The 25,907-nt window shown below is 36.4% G+C and overlaps 2 protein-coding genes across 2 annotated transcripts; both read left to right on the forward strand.

Moving 5' to 3' along the window:
- Window positions 1-6,663: 6,663 nt before the first annotated feature.
- LOC140981667 (uncharacterized) lies at window positions 6,664-9,455 on the forward strand. The gene is made up of 2 exons (XM_073448084.1): window positions 6,664-7,045; window positions 9,415-9,455. The coding sequence occupies exons 1-2, from the start codon at window positions 6,664-6,666 to the stop codon at window positions 9,453-9,455; spliced, it is 423 nt and encodes a 140-aa protein (XP_073304185.1).
- A 6,128-nt stretch (window positions 9,456-15,583) lies between these two features.
- On the forward strand, window positions 15,584-17,253 carry LOC140981096 (basic leucine zipper 34-like). Its single transcript, XM_073447352.1, has 4 exons — window positions 15,584-16,284; window positions 16,474-16,564; window positions 16,641-16,767; window positions 16,865-17,253. Exons 1-4 carry the CDS (start codon window positions 15,749-15,751, stop codon window positions 16,972-16,974), a joined length of 864 nt encoding a protein of 287 aa, XP_073303453.1. The 5' UTR covers window positions 15,584-15,748; the 3' UTR covers window positions 16,975-17,253.
- Window positions 17,254-25,907: the final 8,654 nt, after the last annotated feature.

Below are 25,907 nucleotides of genomic sequence, written 5' to 3' on the forward strand. Positions count from 1 at the left end.
AAATACGTAAAGGCACGCCCTATACCTCGTTTTTCTCATCATTAACATCATTATATGTTTATTTGTGAGTTTATGCATGAAAAATCTCAGCTCTATCATGTTGCAGTGGATTGACATGATTTTGACATGAATATATGCATGTACTTTGTCATGAGGCTCACGTTTTCCCTTGCTTGTGTGTAAGAGGTTGCTAGATCTCGACTCCTAGGGGTTGTGTCACGTCAAGATCGAAGATGGCTAGGTGGTAGATCGGTTTTGGGGTCGATTTACGTAAGGGCCGATCGGATCATGGTTTTGTTGGGGACGACTTAGTGGAGATCGGGCTAAAGAGGAGAGGTGGATATGTAAGGGTTGAACCAGGACATGGTGCAGACCCTAGTGGGTCTGAGTCGTGGTCCAGGATAGCTCAAACATGGCTGGTCATGGCCTAAGGGCAGATCGAGGAGCTAGGGTCAGGTCGGGTAGGGTAGGTTTTTGGCTTGCTTCATGTGGTTCTCGAACGTTTGCGTGCATGGGGCTAGGGTCCATAGCTAAGTCCATCCAGAAGGATCCAAAAGTGGTCTAGGAGATGTTGGTTCGAGTCTGGTCCAGGCTAGTTGGGAGTAAGGTAGGGTTTGGCTTTGAAATTCGATTTTGGGATTTTTCCCGCAAGGTTGGTGCCACGGCGCTGCCCTTGTGGTGCCGCAGCGCTGGTACATGGTGCCTAGGTGCTTACCCAGCACCTAGGTGCTAGTACTGTACGTGTGTAGTCGAGATTTTTGTGGATATTGCTCGTTTTGGGGTTTCCATTAAGTTATACCTACATGTCTATGGTTATAAATGATTTAAGTTGAGTCATATGGGGTTAGGTTAGGAGTCGGTGAACTATGGTTAAAATTTGATCAGGTCTAGGGTTAATTCGGGTTAAACGAGACTCCGGTCTAAACCCTGAAACGAAATATAGAGGTTAATGCAGGGGTTCGGGATACTTTTAAGGAAATGATTAGAAGTATGTTTAAGGAGTTTGATAAGTTTGAGCGGGTCGAGTTAGCAGTCCTGGCAGTGCCCTGATAACCAAAATTGCATGTTTAAAAATGTATATGTTTAATATGAATATGAATTTTTATGAAAATACGGAAAATACGTTGCATGCTTGGTTTTAAGAAAATGTATGAATAAGCATGAATTTTATAAGTGATGAATACGCTGACATGCATTTGATGAAGGTGAGTTGGTTGTGACTAATACGAACACGAACATGTAAGGCCAAGGCTTAATTGCGGTTATACGTAAATGGATCCATCAACTTAGAGCTGATACGAAAGTCACAACTAATTATTTGAATCCAATAAAGGAAAATGAACACGTATATGATTACTTGATGAAATATGATTCGAATACGTTTATGTTATTTCATGTTATGTTTAAGTTCAAGTTAGTTTTAAGATCATGAAGCTTACTTTAATTACAGTATTTTTCACTGTTGCATGATATATATATATATACTGGTCTTAAAATTTCAGGTGTGTTGAGTCTTTAGACTCACTAGGTGTGATTGATGTAGGTGATCTTGATGATGGGGAGATTAGGGGTGCTGAAGACTGAGTAGGCGGAGCTGGGAGTGCGAACGATAACCCGAAGAACTTGCATTCTTCCGCACTTTATGTTTATAAGTCAAGGGTGAAACAATGCTTAATACGTTTTGCATCTTTTCATATGTTGATGATTTGAAAAGTGTTGAGTTTCTTTAAAAACAGTAGACTAGGAGTGGATGATATTTAAATTTATTTAACTGCAGTTATTTTTATTCAGTGGTTGAATGACTTTTTAAAATGCACGATTGACTGTCTTTATTTCATGCATGTGTTTGTGTATTTTCGAAAAGAGATTTTTTTAAAAAAAATATAGTAGTATTTTAGTATTAGACGTTGCAGTTGGTATCAGAGCAAGGGTCTTGTATATGATTGTGCCACCGCCAGCTTCAGAAGCTCAGTCGTCAAGCCCCATGTCTTACAGTACAATTTTAAGCTGTTTACATGCTTTAGGGATTAAATGTTTTGAAAGCTAGATTGAATTGCATGATGGGTTACGTCTAGAATTTTGATTATATTCAGATATTATGCCTCTCGGATGAGCCCCCTAGCAGAGATAGGCAGGACGATAATCCAGGAGACGACAGAGGCTTTCCACCACCACCCCAAGAGATCCTGCTACTCGGGTTTTAGACGGGATTGCGCGACTTATGGAGCAGGCGCAGCAAGCTCCGAGACCCCAGAATGATATTTATGAGCAGTTCAGATGGCTCAACCCGAAGGAGTTTGGGGGTACTACTGACCCGTTTCTTGCAGAGGGTTGGATTCGGTCACTGGAGCTGCACTTACAGTATTTGGACATGAGAGATGGGGACAGAGTCAGATGCGCTACATATATGCTGAGGGATGATGCATCCCTGTGGTGGGAGGGAGCAGCACACGGGGTGGATTTGGCTACCCTCACGTGGAATCAGTTCAAGGACATCTTTTACAACAAATACTTTCCAGCTGACATTGGGGACGCCTGACACAAGAGTTTATGAGTCTCTGACAAGGGGAATTGTCTGTGGCTGAGTTCATCAGGAGATTCGATCGGGGCTGTCACTTTTTTCCTCTTATTGCGAGAGATGCAGCTAAGAAGTTGAGGCACTTTATGGATGGCCTCAGACCCACCATATGCCGGGATGTCATGTTGATGAGGCCAGTTACTTATGATGCTACCACTGTCGGTGCTTTTTAGGTAGAGCAGGCCCTGAGAGATATTGATGTGGAGATGCAGCAGAAGAGGCATCAGGCCCATCAGAGCTCACAGTCGCAGAAAAAGCAGTTTACAGGGCCACCCAAGAACCAGGGGTAGCAGAAGCCCCAAGAAAAGTTCCAGAAGCCAGGGCAGCAGATGCCACCGCAGGCTTCCGGTGCTCCCATGCCGGAGTAAAGACAACCCTGCAAGCAGTGCAACCTTTTTCATTACGGTAAGTGTATGTGGGGGACTTTCAAGTGCTTTATTTGCAAAGAAGAGGGCCACAAAGCTGCGGATTGCCCTAGGAACAAGGGCCTACTATTGGCAGGGCCTATGTGATGCATGTCGAGGAGACAGAGGCTGAGCCTGACACGACACTGATCACCGGTAACATTTTTGCTTAAAATTTTTATCTATCGCCTCGATTGCATGAAATGTTAATTTGGTTGAGTAAATTAATTTTAGGATTTAGAACCTAGAATAAAGTAGGTTGCATGTTCTAACTAGGTAGACTTAAGTGTTGAATTAACTTAATTAAGAGTATTGAGGGTCAAATTGCAATAACCGAAAAAATTGTAAGGACCAAACTGCAAAAAAATCAAAAAAATATATAGGGGGTTGTTTTCGTATTTCTGAAATTTCAGGGATTAAATTAATGAATTTAGATATTTTAGGGCCTAAATTGACTTGATTCGAATTTTATAGGGCTAGAATGCAAATTTTCGAATAAATGAAGGACCAAATTGAAGAAAAAGCGAAACTTTAGGGTTGAAAATTCAATTTCCAAAAATTTCTAGTGTCAAATTGTGTGCTTTGCGAAGGATTTCTGGGACTACAATGGAGATTTTCAAGGATTTTGGGTAATTAATGATAGAAAATTTCCTTAAGTCTCAACACGATCGGATTTGATGGTATGTTTTGTCGCATGAAGGATATTTATTTCAGGTGTAGACACGTATGCACTGCTGAATTCCGGATCTACACATTCATTTATATCTGAGATATTTATCAAGCGACTAGGAATCATACCAAAGGCCATGGATTTGTGATTCAGAGTTTCGATTCCTTCCGACGATCAGATGTTTAAATCGAAGATAGTGAAGAGTTTGGAGCTTCGATTGCAGAAAAATATGGTACAGGCAAATTTGATTGTGCTACCGATGCCCGAGTTTGAAATTATTCTGGGTATGGACTGGCTTTCTACGAATTTAGCTTCGATAGATTTTTGACGGAAGACAGTGTCTGTCCGACCGCCCAGCAAGAATTCATTCATTTTTGAGGCAGCCAGGAACCAGCAGATACCACACATCATTTCTTGTGTCTGTGCGAGGAAACTTATGAAGAGAGGCTGCCAAGCATTCATGGCAAGTATTGTGACAGTATCTGAGCAAGTCAGTCAGAGACTGGAGGATGTCGAAGTGATCAGGGATTTTCCGAATGTCTTCCCGGACGATGTTTCAGGCATTCAACCAAACAGAGAGGTGGACTTTTCCATTGAACTAATGTCGGGTACAGTGCTGATTTCTAAGGCACCCTATCGTCTAGCACCTGCAGAGATGAAGGAGTTGAAGGATCAGAATCAAGATTTGCTGGACAAGGGTTTCATTCGCTTGAGTTTTTCTCCATGAGATGCACCGGCACTGTATGTGAAAAAGAAAGACGGAAGCATGCGAATCTGCATTGATTACAGGGAACTGAACAGGGTCACAGTCAAGAACAAGTATCTTCTACCTATGATCGAATACCTATTTGATCAAATTCAGGGAGCATCAGTTTTTTCGAAGATAGATCTTCGATTAGAATACCATCAGCTGAAGGTGAGAGAGTCTTATGCGCACAAGACGACTTTCAACATGCGTTATGGGCACTATGAGTTCATGGTGATGCCCTTCGTACTGACAAATGCGCTAGCGATCTTCATGGATCTCATGAATCGCGTATTTCAGCCGGAGTTGGATTAGTTATTCATAGTCTTCATAGATGACATTCTGATCTATTTGAAAAGCAGAGAGGAGTACAGTCAGCACCTGAGAACCGCGCTACAGACTTTGCATGACAGAAAGTTGTTTTCCAAGTTCAGCAAGTGTGAGTTCTGGCTAGACATGGTGGCGTTCTTGGGCCACATCATTTCTCGAGATGGAGTCGAGATGGATCCCAGCAAGATCGAGACAGTCAGAGATTGACCAATGCCTAAGAGTGTGACTGAGATCCGTAGTTTCTTGGGATTGACTGGGTACTACAGGAATTTATTCTGGGTTTTTCTTCTATTGTGGTGCCCATGACCGTCTCAACGAAGAAGAATGCCAAATTCATTTGAGGATCAAAGTGCCAGGAAAGCTTTGATAGACTGAATTAGGCATTGACTTCAGCGCCAGTCCTAGCTATGCCATCAGGGAAATAGGAGTTTGTGCTATACATGAATGCTTCGAAGCTCGATTTGGGCGCAGTTTTGATGCAGCATGACAGAGTTATAGCCTACGCGTCCAGACAGTTGAAGGTTCATGAGAATAATTATCCGACTCATGACCTCGAACTAGCAGCAGTAGTATTCACCCTGAAAATTTGAAGGCACTATCTGTATGGGGAGAAGTACAAGATTTTCACCGTTCACAAGAGTTTCAAGTACTTCTTCACACAGAAAGAGCTGAACATGAGGCAGCAGAGATGGTTGGAGCTAGTGAAGGATTATGACTGCGACATTAGCAACCATCCGGGCAAGGGTAATGTGGTTGCGGATGCCCTGAGCAGGAAGAATGCAGTGATTGCTCAGTTGTCGGTACAGAGACCATTGCAGGTAGAGATTCAGAGGTTTGAGCTTACAGTTTATTCCAGGGAAGATGCTCCTAATATTTCTACCCTGACAGTACAGTTGACACTGAGAGACATGATTCAAGCAGGACAGACTTCTGATGAGCAGTTACAGAAGTGGAGATAGAAGGATGAGTCTAAGGGCCTGAGGTTGTACTCAGTTGATGATAACATAGTCACGTACCGTGACCGACTGTGGGTTCCTAGCAGTGATTCCCTGAGAGCAGACATTATGAGGGAGGGCCACAGCACCCCGTACTCCATTCATCCTGGGAGTACGAAGATGTATAAAGATATGCAGTCTTTGTATTGGCGGTCAGACATGAAGCGAGATATTTTGCGTTTCGTGTCTGAGTGTTTGACATGTCAGCAAGTTAAGGCCAAGCATCATAGACTTGCAGGAAAGCTGAGACCGCTCCCTATTCCCGAATGGAAATGGAAGAACATCACCATGTATTTTGTGACAGGGCTACCGTGGACAGCTGGAGGGTATAATGCCATTTGGGTGATAGTAGATCGGCTCACCAAGTCAGTTCACTTTCTACCGATCAAGAAGACTTTCACCATGACTCAGTACGCAGAGCTATATATCAGAGAGATAGTCAGACTGCATGAGATTCCAGTGTCCATCGTGTCAGACCGAGACCCGAGATTCATTTCTGCATTCTGGAAGAGTCTGCATCAGGCATTGGGTACCGAGCTGCTATTCAGTATAGCCTTCCATCCTCAGACCGATGGTCAGTCTGAGAGAGTGATTCAGATCTTGGAGGACCTATTCAGAGCTTGCATGATCGACTTTCAGGGCAGCTGGGAGCCGAAGTTATCTCTCGTGGATTACACGTACAACAACAGTTATCAGGAACTATTGGTATGACTCCATACAAGGCACTTTATGGGAGAAATTATAGGTCACCGGTCCATTGGGATGAGGTAGGAGAAAGAGTAGAGTTGGGTCCGGACATTGTCAGACAGACTGTAGAGCTAGTGGTCAAGATCCGGGACAGGATGAAGACTGCTCAGAGCCGACAGAAGAGTTATGCAGATCAGCGGTGCAGGGATCTAGAGTTTGCAGTGGGTGATCATGTGTTCGTGAAGGTCGCATCGATGAAGGATGTGATGAGATTTGGAAAGAAGGACAAACTCAGTCCTAGATTCATAAGAACATTCGAAATCCTAGAGAGAGTTGGGACACTAGCTGACAGAGTTGCCTTATCGTCGAATCTGTCGAGAGTTCATAACGTGTTCCATGTCTCGATTCTGCGGAAATACATGTCGAACCCGTCGCATGTGCTGAATTATGAGCCTCTGCAGCTGACGCCAGACCTGTCTTTCGAAGAAAGACCTACCCGGATATTAGACAAGCAGGAGAGAAGGCTCCGGAACAAGGTGATTCGGATGGTCAAAGTCAAGTGGTTGAATCATTCTGAAGAGGATGCTACTTGGGAGACAAAGACAGAGATGAGGAGCCGCTACCCAGAGTTATTCGGTACGTTTTAAATTTCGGTGATGAAATTCAATATAAGGAAGGAGAAATTGCAAGGTCTAGAAATTCGAACGACGTAACCTGACTGCATGCAAATCTATGGTTTTATTTAAAATGTGTATTTAACTATTTTAATGCATTAAATATATGATTATGGCATGGATACATGTTTATTCATTAATACTGCATGTTATAGAGATTTTAGTAGTATTTCATGCTCGAACGAGGAACATAGATCGGGGACAGTTAAGGAAAAATGTTTTTGTTAAATAATTATTTTTAATTATTTAATATTTGGTGTATAAATATGAGATTTTTGAAAATGGGTCTTTGTAGGGTATTTTTACTCATCGATCGTATTTCAAAACGGTATGCAATTTTTAGCAAATCGAGGGACTTTTTGAGGGTTCAGACAATATTTTCTAAAACGTACCAAAACGATATATTTTACGGGAGTGTTTTTGGACTTAATGAGACTACTTTAATATATAATGGGCCTAAAATCCTTCACAACCTCATTATTTTTAATTAAGGGCTCATTATACACATAATACTATATCTAACCCTACCTTCAAACCCTAATCTCCCCACTCCCATTAGTCGGCCGCCCCTCTCCACCTTCAACAGCAGATTTTCAAAAAATTCTGCAGCTCCCCACTCGAATTTTCTCAAGTTTCTTTCAAAAGAACTCTTCCCCATCCCTCCAGTGCCCGTTCTACGCGATTTTGTCAAGGTTTTAGAGCGTAAATACGCAAAAGCACGTCTTATATCTCGTTTTTCTCATCATTCACATCATTATATGTTTATTTGTGAGTTTATGCATGAAAAATATTGGCTCTATCATGTTGCATTGGATTTACACGATTTTGACATGAATATATGCATGTAATTTGTCATGAGGCTCACGTTTTCGCTTGCTTGTGTGTAAGGGGCTGCTAGATCTTGACTTCTAGAGGTTGTGTCTCGTCAAGATCGAAGGTGGCTAGGTGTGTAGATCGGTTTTGGGGTCGATTTACGTAAGGGTCGATCGGATCATGGCTTTGTTGGGGACGACTTACTGGAGATCAGGCTAAGGAGGAGAGGTTGTTGTGTAAGGGTCGAACCAGGCCATGGTGCAGACCCTAGTGGGTCTGAGTCGTGGTTCAGGATAGCTCGAACACGTCTGGTCAAGCCCTAGGGGAAGATCGAGGAGCTAAGGTCGGGTTGGGTAGGTTTTTGGCTTGTTTCGTGTGGTTCTCGCACGTTTGCGTGCATGGGGCTAGGATCCACGGCTAAGTCCGTCTAGGAGGGTCCAAATGTGGTCTAGGAGAGGTTGGTTCGAGTCTGGTCCGGGCTGGTTGGGAGTATGGTAGGGTTTGGCTTCGGAATTCGATTTTGGGATTTTTCCCGCAAGATTGGTTCCACGGCGTTGCCCTTGTGACGCTGCAGTGCTGGCGGTTTGACGCTATGGTGCTTGTACATGGCTCCTAGGCACTTACCCAGCACCGCAACACTACATTTCCAGCGCCTAGGCGCTAGTACTGTACGTGTGTTGTCGAGATTTTTGTAGATATTTCTAGTTTTGGGGTTTCCAGTAAGTTATACATACATGTCTGTGGTTATAAATGGTGTAAGTTGAGTCATACGAGGTTTGGTTAGGATTCGGTGAACTATGGCTAAAATTTGATCAGGTCTTGGGTTAATTCGGGTTAAACGGGACTCCGATCTAAACCCTGAAACAAAATTTAGAGGTTAATGCAAGGGCCGGGTTCGAGATACGTTTAAGGAAATGATTAGAAATATGTTTAAGGAGTTTGATAACTTTGAGCGGGTCGATTCAGCAACCCTGGCAGTGCCCTGATAACCAAAATTGCATGTTTAAGAATGTATATGTGTAATATGAATATGAATTTTTATGAAAATACGAAAAATACGTTGCATGCTCGGTTTTAAGAAAATGTGCGAATGTGCATGAATTTTATAAGTGATGAATACAATGACATGTTTTTGAAGGAGGTGAGTTGGTTGTGACCAATACGAACACGAACATGTAAGGCCAATGATCAGTGGATGGGTAAAACTCTCGCTGATGTCCCTGTCGCCGGATACCGCGGTTATACGTAGATGGATCCATCGACTTAGAGCTGATACGAAAGTCACAACTAATTATTTGAATTCAATAAAGGAAAATGAACACGTATATGATTACCTGATGAGATATGATTCGAATACGTTTATGTTATTTCATGTTATGTTTAAGTTCACGTTGGTTTTAAGATCATGAAGCTTACTTTAATTACAGTATTTTTCATTATTGCATGATATGTATATATACTTGTTATAACGGTTCAGGTGTGTTGAGTCTTTAGACTCACTTGATGTGATTGATGCAGGTGAGCATGATGATGGGGAGACTGGGGGAGCTGAAGACTGAGTAGGCGGAGCTGGGAGTGTGCACGATAACCTAAAGTCCTTGCATTCCTGTATTTTATGTTTATGAGTCATGGGTGAAACAATGTTTAATACATTTTGCATCTTTTCATATGTTGATGATTTGACAAGTGTTGAGTTTATTTCAAAACAGTAGACTAGGAGTGGATGATATTTAGATTTATTTAACTACAGTTATTTTTATTCAGTGGTTGAATAACTTCTTAAAATGCATGATTGACTGCTTTTATTGCATGCATGTGTTTGTGTATTTTTGAAAAGAGATTTAAAAAAAATTTCTAGTAGTATTTTAGTAGTAGACGTGACAAGTTAAGCTTTGGTTTTCAATTTTAGCTTCTTCTAATGATTGAGATAGATTCGAATACTCCTTAACCATGTCATGTAGTGCTTGAACAAGATTATCACATGTAAATTCTTCATAGTTGAAATCAAATACCTCGTCAACTGTCGAGGTTAAATCAGTATCTGCCATGAGACACTGAACTTCTTCAGCATCACTGTCGCTGGATTGACTTTATGTTTTAGAAGATCCAAAAATAGAATCTGTCCACTTGCTTTTATTTCCTCAGTAATCACTGCTTTGCGGTCTTTTTATGATTTCTTGTAATTGAGTTTATGTCCTTTCTTCTTGTAATAATCCTTCTCGGGCTTAGGATAGTTTGAAATGAAACGACCAGTCTTTATGCAGTTGAAACAGATCATATCACCAGATGGTGAATCTTTCTTGAAGTTTCTACTGGGATCGTGATAGGTTTTGTGGCTCTTATTCATAAATCTATAGAATTTTTTAGCAAATAATGACGTGACATCATTGCTGATTTGTTCAGTAGTCCTTTCAGATATTGTCTCAACAGCAGCAGTGGTTGAGACATTTGTAACAACAACAGCAGCAGTAAGAGCTTTATTTGACAGACTTGGTAAAGGCTCTTCACCACTTCTTACTTCCAGTTCAAATTCGTAAGCTTTCAAGTATGCAAATAAGTCGTGTAGTTCTAGTTTGCTCAAATTCTTTGATTCTCTCATTTTCATGGTTTTAGCATCTCATTCTCTGGTTAATGCTCTCATAAACTTGAGAGAAATTTTTTTGTTGCCCAGAGCCGCTAACTCGTTGGTAATGTTGCTAAATATTTCATCAAAATCATCTAGAGATTGTACATTCTTCATTTTAACATTTTCAAACTTCTTCATTGCTACAAAAAGTTTATTCTCCTTTCTATGGTCATTTTTTTCACATATCTGGATCAACTTTTCCCATATTTATTTTGCATAAGAACCATATTCATTTTGCTGAAGGTGTTCTTGTCATTGGTCATGTACATAATATCATTGGCTATATTATCCAGATTTGCTTTTTTTTTCTTCGCTAGTTCAGTCGCTTCTGTGTTTTTCCAGCATTTGTGGAGCACCCTCCGTTACAGTCATTTTGGATTGACTTTCATGATTTTAGTGGGACCGTCAGTAATGACATACCACATATCATCGTCTTGTGCTACAAGATGAACTTTCATTCTTATCTTCTAGTCACCGAAGTCTTATTTTAAGAACATAGGAATCTTGCTGAAGGATGTCATGTATATATGCATGTTCTAGAACGAGATAAACTCGCTTTGATACTACTTGTTAAGATAGATGAAGTGTTTAGAAAAGGAGGTTGAATAAACACTTCAAATTTCAAGTTTTTTTGCTTCTAAAATGTGTGCAAACTACTAATTTGATAAGGGTTTATTCAAAAGCAAAATGTTTTACTAATCAGAAGCTTAGCACAAAAAATATTTTAAACACAAAAGTGTTTATACAGAAGCAATTTTAATAATTTTTCGTGAGAATACTAATGTAGAAAGACAAAAGACTAATGTTTCAATATAAATTACTGAAAGATACTTTGTTAAAAGGAAAATAACTTTTTTAGTCCATCAAGTATTAAAAGTTTAGTTGGTTCAATAACTTAATTTTTTTTTCTTTTAGTAATATTTCGTCAGATTACTTACGTAGCACCGAGAAATTCTGATGTGTCTGGTATCACGTTAATAATTGAACCAAATTAGCCAAAAATTAAAATGTAGTGCACAAAAACAAAATTTTACAATTTAATTGATTAAAACTAAAAAATTGGACAAGTTAGTTTTTTTTAAAAAAAAAAACTTCTATGTTAAATCATAACTTTGACGAGAATCAAAGTGGCAAAATGATACACACAAAACATATATCAAAAGTTCCCATTTATTAGGGTTTTACATATTTTTATAGTGCCCTCGTTCCTACGACACATGATAAACTATCTCATGCTGTCTAGACCAAAATCTACTTATTTGTTTTTAGAACAATTTTTTTTAATTTCTCCAAAATTTTGAGGGAAAAAATAAATAAATTGAAGAGTGCATCTAAATGTAATAATTAAAATAACTTCGAGTTTTTACTAATGATTATTAGTGTCTCCCAATTGGGGAATTTATGTGAAAGAGACATATGGAGGGAAGAGGAACGCACACATACCTCTCCATGTTATTTTATTTTAGTGGGGACTGCAAACAATTCACATGGGTTTATTTTTATTTCTAACTTTTTTTTTAATCCACTTGTATATCAACCAATTCTTTAGGGATTTCGGATTGCAAACGTTCTTCTTAAGATACGAATATGGTTCCAAAAGAAAATATATGTGTGAATTATTTGATAATTATGTGGTAAAAATGATTTATAATCTGGACTTGCAATGGAACTAGCACCAAAGATGAGCCTGACATCGAAAATTCCGTATCGAATGGCACCATCGGAGTTATATGAGAGCTAAAGACCCAATAGCAAGACTTGCCTAACAAAGGATACCTACACCCTAGCGCATCAACGTAGAAAGCGCCGAGCGCGGATACTCTTTGCCGAAAAAAAAGATGCGACAATAGGGTTATGCATAAATTACCGACATTTACATAAAGTGTTTCCAAGAATGAATGATTTATTCGATCAACAGTAAAGAAATTCAAAATACACTTGAAATTGATTTGTGATTCAGATATTTTAAGTAAGTATTGAAAAAAGACGATCATCATGAATTCGATCTAACGAATGACCCAACAATCTTTATGGACATTACAAATCCTAGAGTATGGCATCATCGAACCGGGATGTGTTATATTGTACCATGAGTCCGTATATATAGTTTTGATATGCTGCATACCTACTGTGCATACTTATGTGAGTACCGATGAGGTGTCACTCACCCATTGATGTGATGAAATCTAGAAAAATTGTGTATCCAATGGGTGAGCGACACCTCATCGGTGCTCACATAAGTGTGCACGGTAGGTGTGTAGCATATATATATATATATATAATGTAAAGGAAAAAATGAATAATAATTTATAAAAGTTGATTAAAATAATGATTGAAGTCGATCGGGTCGAGTGACATGGCAGGAAAAGGCCACATGGGCACGTGGTGGCTGATTCCCCAGCAATTAAACTATTTCTACTTTCCGCTGAAACCGTTGAGTCCACACCAGCTGTTGCTAGCTGTGTTGTGCTATTCCCCCCACTCCCCATGTGACCTATTATCTTCAAACAAGCTCTAACTTTTTTTTCTCAACTTATTACCTTTGGGACCACCTAATTATAAAAAATTAGTGGATTTGACTATTATTATTATTTTAAAATGAAAATTATTGATTATATCAAATTTTCTTTAATAAGTCTATTGTGTGATGAGGCCGATTGACTCGATTTATAATTATTGTGAAAAATAATATTTTTATCATAAAAAGTTGTATTTTTTTATGAGTTGAATTAGATTGGATCAGATATTCATCCAATAAAATTGATCTGTAGGACAATCTAACGAGAATTTTTTCCTATAATTTTCTTGGACCATGACATTTTATACGTTGAGAACTAACATGGTGGCAATGAATATATATTCTCTTAAAATAGAATTATATCTATTATTTTTTAATCCTCATGTCACAAATTATACATCATGGGTTTGGCCAACATCAAACTAGAGACTAGGAAATTTCGGATTAATTATAATTTTGGTCATTATTATTGTTGGGTGCAATAATTGTCTCTACTGGATAGAGCGATCGAAACGTGGTGTTTGAGCTGCTGTGCGGTTTAAAAGATTTTAGTTGTACAATTACCATCAGCTATAGCTTTTGGTAAAGCGGCAAGCGTTCTGTTTTACAATTGGTATCAGAACCAAGGTTACGGGTTCGATTATCATTGATTGCAAAAAGTGCAATTATTGAGAAAGAGATTGTTGTGGACAATATTTGTCTTTGCTTGGTAAAACGATTGAACCGTGGTGCTTGAACTGTTGTACTGTTTAAAAGATTAAGTTGTACCATTACCACCAGTTATAGATTTTGGTAAAGCGCTCGGTCCTACAATTATATATCAGTAATTGACACAAAAATGAACATGATTGATGAGCAACTTATCAAAATTATGCATGTATATATATATTTATTTATTTGCACAAGTGCATATTAAACAAATGTAATTTAACACTCAAGGTGGACTAAAAATAATTTTAACTCTCAAAGCTTTGGACCTCAAATTGAGCAACAATGAAAAAACAAAATATTAATTAACATATCCAAAACCAAACCTCATGATCCCATGTTCTCTGATGTTTGCTTACATACGTCTACACAAAATTAAAGACAAACGATNAAACGAGAATCACAACTTTTTGTTGTTAAATTGGCTTCTTTATCTTGACTGAGTGAAACATTTACTAATAAACAAAATAGAAAAGATATCCAAAAATCATATATTATTTTTTCTATCAAAATTTAAAACAATAAATAAATATTTTTCAAAAAATTAAATTTGTCATTTATTAGATGAATAAATTTTGATTAAAAATTTTAATGATTTTTAGAACATGCTAAAAAAATATTTAAATTGAAGTTCTAATTAAGATACGTAATATTAATATTAATTTATGGATAATCAATATAATATACCTATTTCTCGATGACAGTACTCTTTTATAAAGTTGGAAAACTTAATTTTATATAAAAAAATATATTTTTTTTATTTAATATAATATGTGAGTAGTGAAAACTAAATATATAAAAACAACACAAAACTTAAAATCATAAACGAAATTATATGAAATAACAAAATCAATGTAGACAGTTATCAAACATTTAAACAATAATTCGAAAAGAATCAATTTTTCTCTATTCTTAATCAGTATTCGAAACATTATTAAATATAACAATAATCCTAATTTATTTCTTTATTTAACAATAAGTTATTGGGAGGGAAATTTGGGGAAAAGGGAGTGCATTCTGAAGTATTTAAAAAAAAGGAACCATGACTCAATTTACTTAAATGTCTCTGTGTTTTAAGGGTAAATACATCATTAAATTTGATTATATATATACATTTATTTTAAAAACGTAATTTATTCTCATCAGTCGACTCAACCTAAATCCTGTCCGTCGACCCCATTTTCATTTCCTTTCCGATTATAATTCTCAACACAAATCGACGTAATGACTAATAATCTGATAATATTAACATTTATTTTGATTTATTGTTTATTTTCGTTGATCGATCGACTGATTGAAAAAGAAAATTTTGACCACGTTTTAGTCGACACAAGCGTGAATCGACCAAACTTTTGGTCGACCAATGATCGATCATTGATTTGATCAAAGACCAACATGTTGGTCTGGTCAAAGCCCAAAGCAATTTGGTCGACCAACAATTCTTTGACCAAAGCTTTTGGTAAAGACCAAAGCAATGGTCGACCAACAATTGGTCGACCAAACAATGGTCGATCATTGATTGTTGGGTCTATTCAATATCTCGATTTGGGGAAAAAGACTCGTAAATTTTAATTGAGAGAAGATGTGTGTCGATCGAGAAGAAAAAAAAAGAATTAATTAAGTTTAATTGCTGTTAGTATAATAATCAAAAGTCGACTCCTTGTTTCTGNAATTAAGTTTAATTGCTGTTAGTATAATAATCAAAAGTCAACTCTTTTTTTTTTTAAAAAAAATCAGACTCCTTATTTTTTAAATATTTTATATCTCACTCTTACTTTTTTTAACTTACCTATTGGGACGCTGGTAGCCATTTCACGAATGGCCGGTTGCAACTGGCAAGTACACCCTTATATATATATAGATATATCATTCTGCACATTTGTCCCTAAACATGAACATCACTCAAAATTTCCCTAAACATTGAAAGTATTTTGCTAAATCTTGTACATATCTTACCTTAATTGCTGTTGGTCTTATTGCTAATTTGTATTAATTAATGCATGGAACAACTACCGCCCAAAGCTCCGATCGCAATGTCTCAGAATTGGCCGCCGTTTTCCTTCCAAGTGATGCCCCCGCTGCCCACCTCCGCCACGGCGCACAGTTCTTGGGTGGATGATTTCCTCGACTTCTCCACCACCCGCCGCAACGCTCACCGGCGAACAGTGAGCGACCCCATTGCATTCGTGGAGGCTCCTCCGTTCTTGGAGGAGACCCATAGTTCCAACGCCACGAATAATAACTATAGGTTCGAGAAGCTGGACGACGAACAGCTCCGGAGCATGTTCTCCGATGATGTCGAGGCCGCAGGTCCTGCCTCGGGATCTCACTCCGATCCGTCGACGCCGTCGGGTCAGAACAGCGAAAACGAAGCTAAGGAAACCCCCCCGGAGATCCACCGTTTGCAGCCAAAGAATGAGCCCGGGGAAGAGGATAATTCATGCTTTAAACCACAGGAGGAGTCGCCGCCGCCTGGTAAATCCTGTGACAGCGCATCTGGGAACGGAAACAACGCTGATCCCAAAAGAATCAAGAGGTGAAAATAGTTACTTTGATTTCTCCATGCACTCACTACCTTTCTACAAACATCATTTATTACTTATCAAATTTAAGTTCCTTAATTTCATTATAATCCATTTTCTTAATTAATTTCATCATTAATCCATTTTGAAGATTAAATTTTAACTTTAAATTTATATACTTCATCTACATTAATCTTAATCAGAATCTTGGCTAACCGGCAATCAGCTCAAAGGTCAAGAGTGAGGAAATTGCAATACATTTCTGAACTTGAAAGGAGTGTAACAACATTGCAGGTTCATATCTCTCTTTTTTCGATGTACAAACAAAAATTGATTTTGATTACATAATTCATAAAACGGAAATACGCAGACCGAAGTGTCGGCATTGTCCCCAAAGGTTGCATTTTTGGACCATCAGAGGCTCCTTCTCAATGTGGATAATAGTGCACTTAAGCAGCGGATAGCAGCATTGGCTCAAGACAAAATTTTTAAAGATGGTAATGCTTATATATTAAAATTTATTTTTTTAAAAAAAAAACTTTATTTAAATGCATGTCTCTAGCTAGTTGATTAATTTCATGATAATAATTGCAGCTCATCAAGAGGCACTGAAGAAGGAGATAGAGAGACTGAGAAAAATATATCATGAACAAAGCATGAAGAAGATGGGCAACGACACCAGCCCCACCGGACCGCCGCAGTAGTGGAGGAGGAATAATGGTCTTCTTAATGGGTGCATGGGATCACGTGATATGTCNATTTTATTATTATTTTATTTTAGTTTTTTTTATTTATATATTATTTTTCCCCTAACGTGCATGGATAAGGGTTTTATTGTATTTATTGAATATTAACTGACTAGGCCAAAGGAGTAACATGCATGTCTCCTTTACAAAAAGTTTATTCAATAACTCATTGTCAATTCTCATTTTGTAAATGTGTGTACTTGTGAATTAAATTTTAATTAGATTTGTGCTTATATTTATTTTGTCCGATAATTTTGTTCGATTTCGATCGAATGAGGGAATCGGAAGAACCTATATGTCGATGTGTTTGTTTCGAATCGTTCGGTTTATATATATAAATGTGTGTTTATATAGTTAGGTATATATAGAGATGATCGGCTTCGATATGCACTTTTATATATCTAATAGATTTTTTTATATATAATTGTACTTAACAAACAGGAATTTATTGTGTTGGTTAAAATTTGTATCTTTACCTATCTTCTTAAATGAATGAAACAAATTCTCCATTAATGTCAATCATACTGTTGGAAATTACGGGTCGGATCTCTGATCCAATTAAATTATATTCACCCTCCACGTTCTACTTCTCAATTCTCCATGGATTTGAAGTGTGTCCTTGAGGGGATTTGCTTTAATTACATCTATAAATAGTGGCGTTTCAGGTCCTAAGCATACACACCAAAAGTTACACAACACCGTCAAGTGTGAAGTTGGAGTGCTTAGAAGACTCTCAAAGAACTTGAAGAAATTCAAACGAGGTATTCGAGGCATTCTTCATATTTAATGGATGAATATAATAATCGTTTTATTTATTCGCATTGAGTATCATGTTCTTAAGTTTAAAACATGAATAAATTTCTTACATTTAGTGTCAGGGCAAGTTTCACTTCTGCCTTGATACGAATAAGAAATTTTTTTTTTTTAAAAATTCAATTTTTTAATTTTTGTATAATTTTCGAAATTAAACCAAAAAGAGACAAAAAAAACCCTAGTTTTCAATTAACAAAATCGACCCCGTACGAAATCCAGCTCTGGCTGATAGCATAGTCAAGGCGACAAAAACTGCACCACTGGTCGTGTCACCCCCGAGCCCGGACCCGCGTCTGCGTGACTGTACAATGAGCCCCTATAGCAACTACTTCATATTCATCCTCGCTTTACGAAAATGATTAACCCAAGTTGTTATAGAAATCCATTGTAAGTCATTATAAACTCATTCTAAATATTTAATTTTTAAGATGTGGGACAAGGGTATCACAATCACCCCTCCTTCAGAACACGACGTCCTCGTCTCGGCCTGAACCCTCGATCCACCAACGCCAAGAATCTAGAGGTGGCTCCTACAGGTTCAAGAGGTAGCTCCCGTCATGTAGCACTTTGTCCCGCAGGTTCAAGAGGTGGCTCCCATGCACGTAGCACTTTGCCCCGCATAGCACTTATTTCCCGGTGTTTCATACCGGTGATCGGTTCTGATACCATTCTGTCACGCCCTGAGTCTGGGCCCGCGCCTGCGTGACTGTACAATGGGATCATATAGCAACTACTTCGCATTCATCCTCGCTTTACGAAAATGATTAACCCAAGTTGCGATAGAAATCCATTGTAAGCCATTATAAACTCATTTTAAAATTTCAATTTTTAAGATGTGGGACAAGGGTATCAGAGGCCGAAGTATTAAGATGAGGTGGAGGCCGGAGAACCACATCTTCAGATTATGCAATTTTCTTTCCAAATTGGCCCAGAATCCGAGCAATCTCCAACCATTCATGGAGCGGCTATGGAAGGGAAAGCATCGTCAGGATGTCCCATCACGATGACACTAACAAACGACCGTGAATCGCGTAATCTGGTCAGAATTTGGAATAATCAGATCACTTGTTCTGCACGATTTTGGGAAGATTTTTCAATTTTCAAGCCAGTTGCAGGAATTTTTCGGGTGCATGGAATGGTCAAAAATTGGTTGGCCGTGGACGAGAGATGGTCGATGGCCGGTGATTTCGTCGAAGAAGGTGGCAGCGTTGCAAATCGGATTTAGGGCTAAGGGTATTTAATTTCGAAATTTTAGGAATTGTTTGGCATGTACAATATTTTAAAATTTCGATTCTTTAAAATTTTTGATCGTTTGAAATATTATTTTTTCAAAATCATGGATATTTTATATGTTTAAATTATTTGGATAAGATATGTCAAAAATTGTGATTTATTTCCTTATACTGCACACAATTAAAAATTATGTCAAATTTTTTTATGCAAATGAGGAACTTGTTCATATTAAATTATATTTGGGTCCATGATTTTCATGAAGAAATTAAGCTAAAATTTTGTCTTATAAAGATCCATGATATGGATAATTAAGTCATAATAATTATGAAATACATATGAAAACATGATGTGAGAGAGTTTTTCACAGATTAGATGTTGATGCTAGGCCTTAGAGCCCATTAGTCATCCTGAGAACGTTGCACTGTCTAAGGAGTTTTGTTTGTAAAGAGGTCGTAGCCCTACCAATCTTTCATGAGATCATTTTTGGCAAGTGTTGATTGTGTTAATAATAATTATTATATAAAAAATTAAGTGAAGCCAAAATTTTGTTCATTGAACCGTATAATAATTTTAAATAATTAAGGTTTAACCACATTACCGATAATTATGCAAAATTATACATTAAGTGGATTCGATCTTATTATGATCAAAATTTTTAATTAATTATGTAAATACAATAAATTCTATCCTATAATTAATTATGTAAATACAATAAATTTTATCCTACATTGACTTTTATTATATTTATGTGATTAATTAAGATAAAATTTCAAAATAATTTTTCTTAATTTATTTACAGGAGTTAAGAAAATTTATTTTGATAGTTTTATTATAAAGTTGCATAAAATCTAATTTAATTAAAAATTTATCCTACATACAAGTTTTATTTTACTAGATTTTTATTACATTATTTACATTGGGTAAAACATGAAATTTTCTTCAAATTTTTTTTTTAATAATAAGAATGTTTATTAAATTTCTTGCAGTACAACCTGTTAATTTATCTGATATAAGTTGTGTTAAAATGTTATAAGTTTCAGAGTTTGACAATTAAATCCGCAAGAGAATAACAAATCGTAACTGAAAGAAGATTTAAAACCGATGACATAAAGTTCAATTAACGAATTGATAATTAGAATTGAAGAATTTGCTTAAGTGAACTGGAAAAATCTTCATCAACTGAATTATCCCAAACCGAAAGGACATCATTTTGAACTGAAAATGTCTAGCTAAACTGATCCGCAGATCAGTTGACTTTTGATCAGTTAGCCACGACATCAGTTGTAGTAACAACAGCCGACAGACTGACAGTTTGTAAACAAGCAGAACAGATGTAACAGAGCAGAACAATATGATATTTCATACCACTGTCAGATAAAGTCAACATCTTGAACTAAACGAGATTCAATGGATATTTGTTATTAAATTCATTTAATGTGAGATCGAAGACTATTTATAGCTGATCGACTCAGTTGAAGAAGGTTGGTGAACTTACTAAACACACTATCGTCGATCATTGATCAGTTGCGATACTTTCTTCGAGCACTTTCTAAATCTACAAATCGCACAATTACACTCTTATTTTCATTGTACTAATTCGTAGCATTCAGGGTACTTGTTAAAAGCGAATCAGTTATTCGTTGTAAGGAATTTGAAAAACTAAGAGTTTCATTTTGGAAGTATATAAGTCCAACTGAAGTGGATTATTACAATTTTTTGTGATACATCAAAGTCTTTTAGTGAAAAACCTATCCTTGAGATAGAAAGGGTGACGTAGGAGTATTTGACGACTCCGAACATCCATAAAATTTGTGTGTCCTAGTTCATTATCTATTCAGTTTTTGCAGTATCATACACTCAGTATTCAATCTATATTTCAGTCTATTTTTGTGCTATTATTAGTTGACTGATTTATATCGACAAACAAGATTTCAGGATCAGTCGAATAAAAGATTGATTCATACTTTAAAAAAAATAGAGTGTTTATTCAACCCTCCTTCTAAACACTCTAACTGTATTAACTGATCCTAGCAAGTTGATATCCCTGAAATCAAAGGGAGATAATTAAAAAATCTTGAAGGAAATCGTTATCTTTCGGTTAGGGTGGATGGATACTAATTGTGTCATGAGGAAAAATGAACCACATGTCATAGATGATTTCAACAAACCGGACGAGGTTGGTCTTTATGAAAAGTGGAAGCTATCTAATTGTTTCTGTGTTATGTTCATAAAGTCCTAGATCTCTGTTGGCATTCGTGGTTCAATTGAGGGGCATGAAAAAGTCAAGGACTTGCTTAAGGCAATTGATGAACACTTCGAAACTTCGGACAAAGCCCTTGCCAGCACCCTAATTATGGTGTTCTCTTCATGAAGCCTCTGAAATATGAAAGGTGTGCGATATTACATCATGAAGATGAGGAACATAGCGGCTCGATTGAAAATACTTGAAGAAGGATTGCACCAAATTTAAAGAATGGTTTGAAAAGAAATGTATTTTATTTCATTTATTTGTTATGAATATAATTGTTTAATATGATTTATAATACATGATGAATTGACTCGTGTTCTACAATCCATGTCACAAATACCTTGTGATGTGGTCGGTTTAAGGGAAAATCGTTGAGCTACAATAGTTCGATTCTTGAAATATTGAACATCGATGAATTAAATCGAGTTTTGTTTTCAAACCAAGCGGAAGACACTCGAAATAATCATTCGTAGAAACCGATTAAATATTTTGTAAAGTATTTAAAATATATTCAAGTTGAATGAGTAAAAATATTTTGACTAAAGTATTTATCAAACACTTGATATGTAATATTTTAGTATTTGAAGAACACATAAAATGCTTCAACAATGCATCTTTAAAACAATGAAGATGATAAGTAAATACAATAAATAAATAGACACAAATTTGTTTATGAATGTTCAAAGACTTCAAATGCTCATATGTCACCTCTCTTCCGCTGGGCAAGGATTCACTAGAAGACTTTGATTTATACAACACCTTGTACAAACTTGTTTCAACGTAGGCCGCAACCTCACAATCCGTATAATGTTTAACGTCTCTTATGCCAAAATTAACGTCTCTTATGCCAAAACTACAAACATAATCTTTAATATCTTTGTGTGAAGACTCTCTCAACTAAACTTTGAAGTTCAACTCTCATGTATATGTGTGAGTGATCGTGTGTGAGAAATTTATCTTTTACAGTGTACATCTCAAAATGTATCCTCACACAAAGGCTTGTGCTCACAACTAACAGATTTTTTCATGCTAACTGCCCATGCTTTGAATCTCATTCAAAAGCTCTTGTTTGATCTTCAAGATGTTGTATTTATATGCCCAAAAAATGATATATACATTAGATAAAAGAATATGACCATTTGGAAAGTTTCTGTACTGTTTCTGAAATTGCAATGGTCAAATTCGCCTTTCTGGACATTTTCCCAAGCCTAAACTGGTCAAGTGGTTCAGTTCAACTGGTCAGCAGCTCTACTGGTTCAGTTTCAGCTGGTGTGCTGAAATCAGCCTTGCTGATTTCAGTTTGTGCAAAACCAGTAGCTTCATCATCATTTATCAGCATATTGAGCTTCGATTCAGACTTTGACTTCTGAATATGATTTGTATATCATCGTCTTATCTTTTCAACGCATACTGAATCGCTTCATTCCAATAACCGATATGAGAGATATGGCCAAAATACCGCAACTTCTCATATCAAAATGATTGTTGTTTTCCTGCAATCAGTTTGGTCATTAAGCGATCCATTTGGCCTAGATAACATCTGATTTTTCCCAAATGACGTGAATACGACTTGTTCCAAATTAAGTTTTCTGATCAGTCAAGTTGGTGGATTTTCATTTGAATCATCCAACTAGAGATATTATCAAAACACCAAAGCTCGCCAGATATTCAGTTTAGATAAATTTAGTTTCAGTTTCTTTCTTGTGTTTGCAACTTCACACGTGAGTAAATATGTTAGAAATACAATAATAAGTTTTGTTAACATCAAAATCAAGATTGCGAACACGAAATGATCCAACAATCTCCCTCTTTTTGATAATTACAAAACTTGGATAAACAATCGAATTAACTAACATATTTCTCCCCCTTTTTGTGTGAATCAAAAAGTCATATTTTCAAAATATTGTAAGCACTAAATTTTCCCCCCTCAATGTTTAAAAATAATCTCTCCATTAAAATTATAATGAATTATACCCCTATATTTTTGAAAGTTTGAAATTTATAAAACTAGAGGAGTGACTAACCAATTTTCTCCATGTCTCATTTTCTACTACAGCACATATGCTCATTCTACTAAACTTTGAAGTTCAACTCTCATTTTGTGTGATGAATTTATCCTTTACAATGTGCATCTCAAAATGTATCATCACATAAAGACTTGTGCTCTCAACTAGTAGATTTATTCATCCTAACTACCCATGCTTTGAATCCACTTCAAAATCTCTTGTTTGATCTTAAAGATGTTGTATTTATAGGCCCCAACAATGATATATACATTAGATACAACAATATGACAATTTGGAAAGTTTCTATAGTGTTTCTGAAATTGCAACAGTCTAATTCGCCTTGCTAGAAATTTTCCCGAGCCTAAACTGGTCAAATTTTGTCAACTGGTTCAGTTCAACTGGTCAGTAGCTCAACTGGTTCAGTTTCAGTTGATGTGCTGAAATCAGCCTTGCTGATTTCAGTTTGTGTAGAACTAGTATCTTCATCGTCATTTATCAGCATATTAAGCTTCGATTCAGACTCTGACTTCTGAAGATGATTTCTATATCCTCGTCTTATCTTTTCAACGCATACTGAATCGTTTCTATCCAATAACCGATCTGAGAGATATAGCCAAAATACCGCAACTGCTCATACCAAACTGATTGATGTTTTCCTGCCATCAGTTTGGTCATTCAGCGATTCGTTTGGCCTAGATAACTTATGATTTTGCCCAACTGATGTGCAATACGACTTGTTCCAAATTAAGTTTTCTGATCAGTCAAGTTGTTGGATTGTCATTTGAATTATCTAGCTGAGAGATATTATCGAAACACCGAAACTCGCCAGAAATTCAATTTGGCTAAATTTGGTTTCAGTTTTCTTCATGTGTTTGCAACTTCACATGTGAATAAAGTAATACAATAACAATTTTTGTCAACATCAAAATCAAGATTTTGAACATGAAATATTCCAAAAATCTCTCTTTTTTTATGATCACAAAACTTGGATAAACAATCGATTCAACTAACATATTTCTCCCCCTTTTTGTGTTAATCAAAAAGTCATATTTTCAAAACATTCTAGGCACAAAATTTTCTCCTCCTCAATATTTAAAAATAATATCTCCATTAAAATTATAATGAGTTCTCCTTCTATATTTTTGAAAGTTTGAAATTTATAAAACTAGAAGAGTGACTAACCAATTTTCTCCATGGCTCATTTTCTGCTACATCACATATGCTCTGCATTCAATGAATAAAATGCTTTTTCTCGAGCTTGGATAGGCTACAAATTTTATACCGCTGCAATCCTTTAAGAGTCTAGTTTGCAACACAAAAAGCAGTTCATCATTTGGACACTCGAGCAAGGATAAATGCCATTTTTCCTACAATTGCTGCAAACTGTACGAAAATTCAGTTTTGCATATATATGTTTCAAAAAATTTGAAATTTTCGAATTTTAAGCATCAAAATCAGTTTCAATGTTCTTTCAAGAACAACCCACTCTAATACCAATTGATGGGATCAGTTTGGAGAAAAAATCGTTGAGCTACAATTGTTCGATTCTTGAAATATTGAACACCGATGAATTAAATCGAGTTTGGTTTTTAAACCAAGTGGAAGACACTCGAAATAATCCTTCATAGAAATCAATTAAATATTTTGTAAAGCGTTTAAAATATATTCAAGTTGAATGAGTAAAAATATTTTGGTCGAAGTATTTTATCAAACACTTGGTATGCAATATTTTGATATTTGAAGACATATAAAATGCTTAAACAATGCATCTTTAAAACAATGGAGATGATAAGTAAATGCAATAAATAAATAAACATAAATTTGTTTATGGATGTTTGGAGACTTCAAATACTCTTGCGTCACCCTTTTCTTCCCCTTGAGAAGGATTCACTAGAAGACTTTGATTTATACAACACATTGTACAAACTCATTTTAACTTAGGTGATGAATAACCAATTAATCAAGATCCACAAGATGCTGATGAAAATCTAGTCGATCAAACTGTTAATGGGGAAGAAGAAACGATTGTTGACCAAAAAATTGTTCAAGAAGCTCCCCAAGATAACAATTTAAAAAGATCTACTAGAATAAGAAAATTAGCAATTTCTAGTGACTATATTGTGTATCTGCAAGAATCAGACTTTAACATAGGAGTCGAAAATGTCCCTGAAACATTTTCACAAGCCATAAGTTGTAGTAAATTGAAATTATGGTATGATGCCTTTGGAAGAAATGAATTTGATGACATCAAAAGAGTCTGAGATCTTGTTCAGTTGCCTAATGGTGCGAGGAACATTGGATGTAAGTGGGTCTTCAACACAAAGAAAGACTAGTTAAGAAATATTGAAATATATAAAGTAAGACTCTTTGTTAATGGATTAACTCAAAAGAGACATTTTATCTTTTTTTCTAAGAAAGACTCTATTCGAATAATTATGCTATTATTTCCACATTTTGATTATCCTTTTTATAAGAAATATTCTCTTCGAATAATTATGGCATAAGCTCCACATTTTGATCTTGAGTTGCAAAAAATGGATGTAAAAATGGTGTTTCTCGATGGTGATATAGAGGAAAAGGTTTATATGAAA

Source organism: Primulina huaijiensis, chromosome 7, assembly GCF_012295235.1.
Source record: "Primulina huaijiensis isolate GDHJ02 chromosome 7, ASM1229523v2, whole genome shotgun sequence".
Lineage (NCBI taxonomy): Eukaryota > Viridiplantae > Streptophyta > Magnoliopsida > Lamiales > Gesneriaceae > Primulina > Primulina huaijiensis.

What these genes read in the sequence shown, in the direction of transcription:
- LOC140981667 (XM_073448084.1), top strand. Translation starts at nt 6,664, where the DNA reads ATGAAGGATGTGATGAGATTTGGAAAGAAGGACAAACTCAGTCCTAGA. An exon ending in CCGCTACCCAGAGTTATTCG is followed by an intron (nt 7,046 to 9,414) that starts GTACGTTTTAAA and finishes TGATTGATGCAG; the next exon opens with GTGAGCATGATGATGGGGAG.
- LOC140981096 (XM_073447352.1), top strand. Translation starts at nt 15,749, where the DNA reads ATGGAACAACTACCGCCCAAAGCTCCGATCGCAATGTCTCAGAATTGG. An exon ending in GATCCCAAAAGAATCAAGAG is followed by an intron (nt 16,285 to 16,473) that starts GTGAAAATAGTT and finishes AATCTTAATCAG; the next exon opens with AATCTTGGCTAACCGGCAAT. An exon ending in AGACAAAATTTTTAAAGATG is followed by an intron (nt 16,768 to 16,864) that starts GTAATGCTTATA and finishes TAATAATTGCAG; the next exon opens with CTCATCAAGAGGCACTGAAG.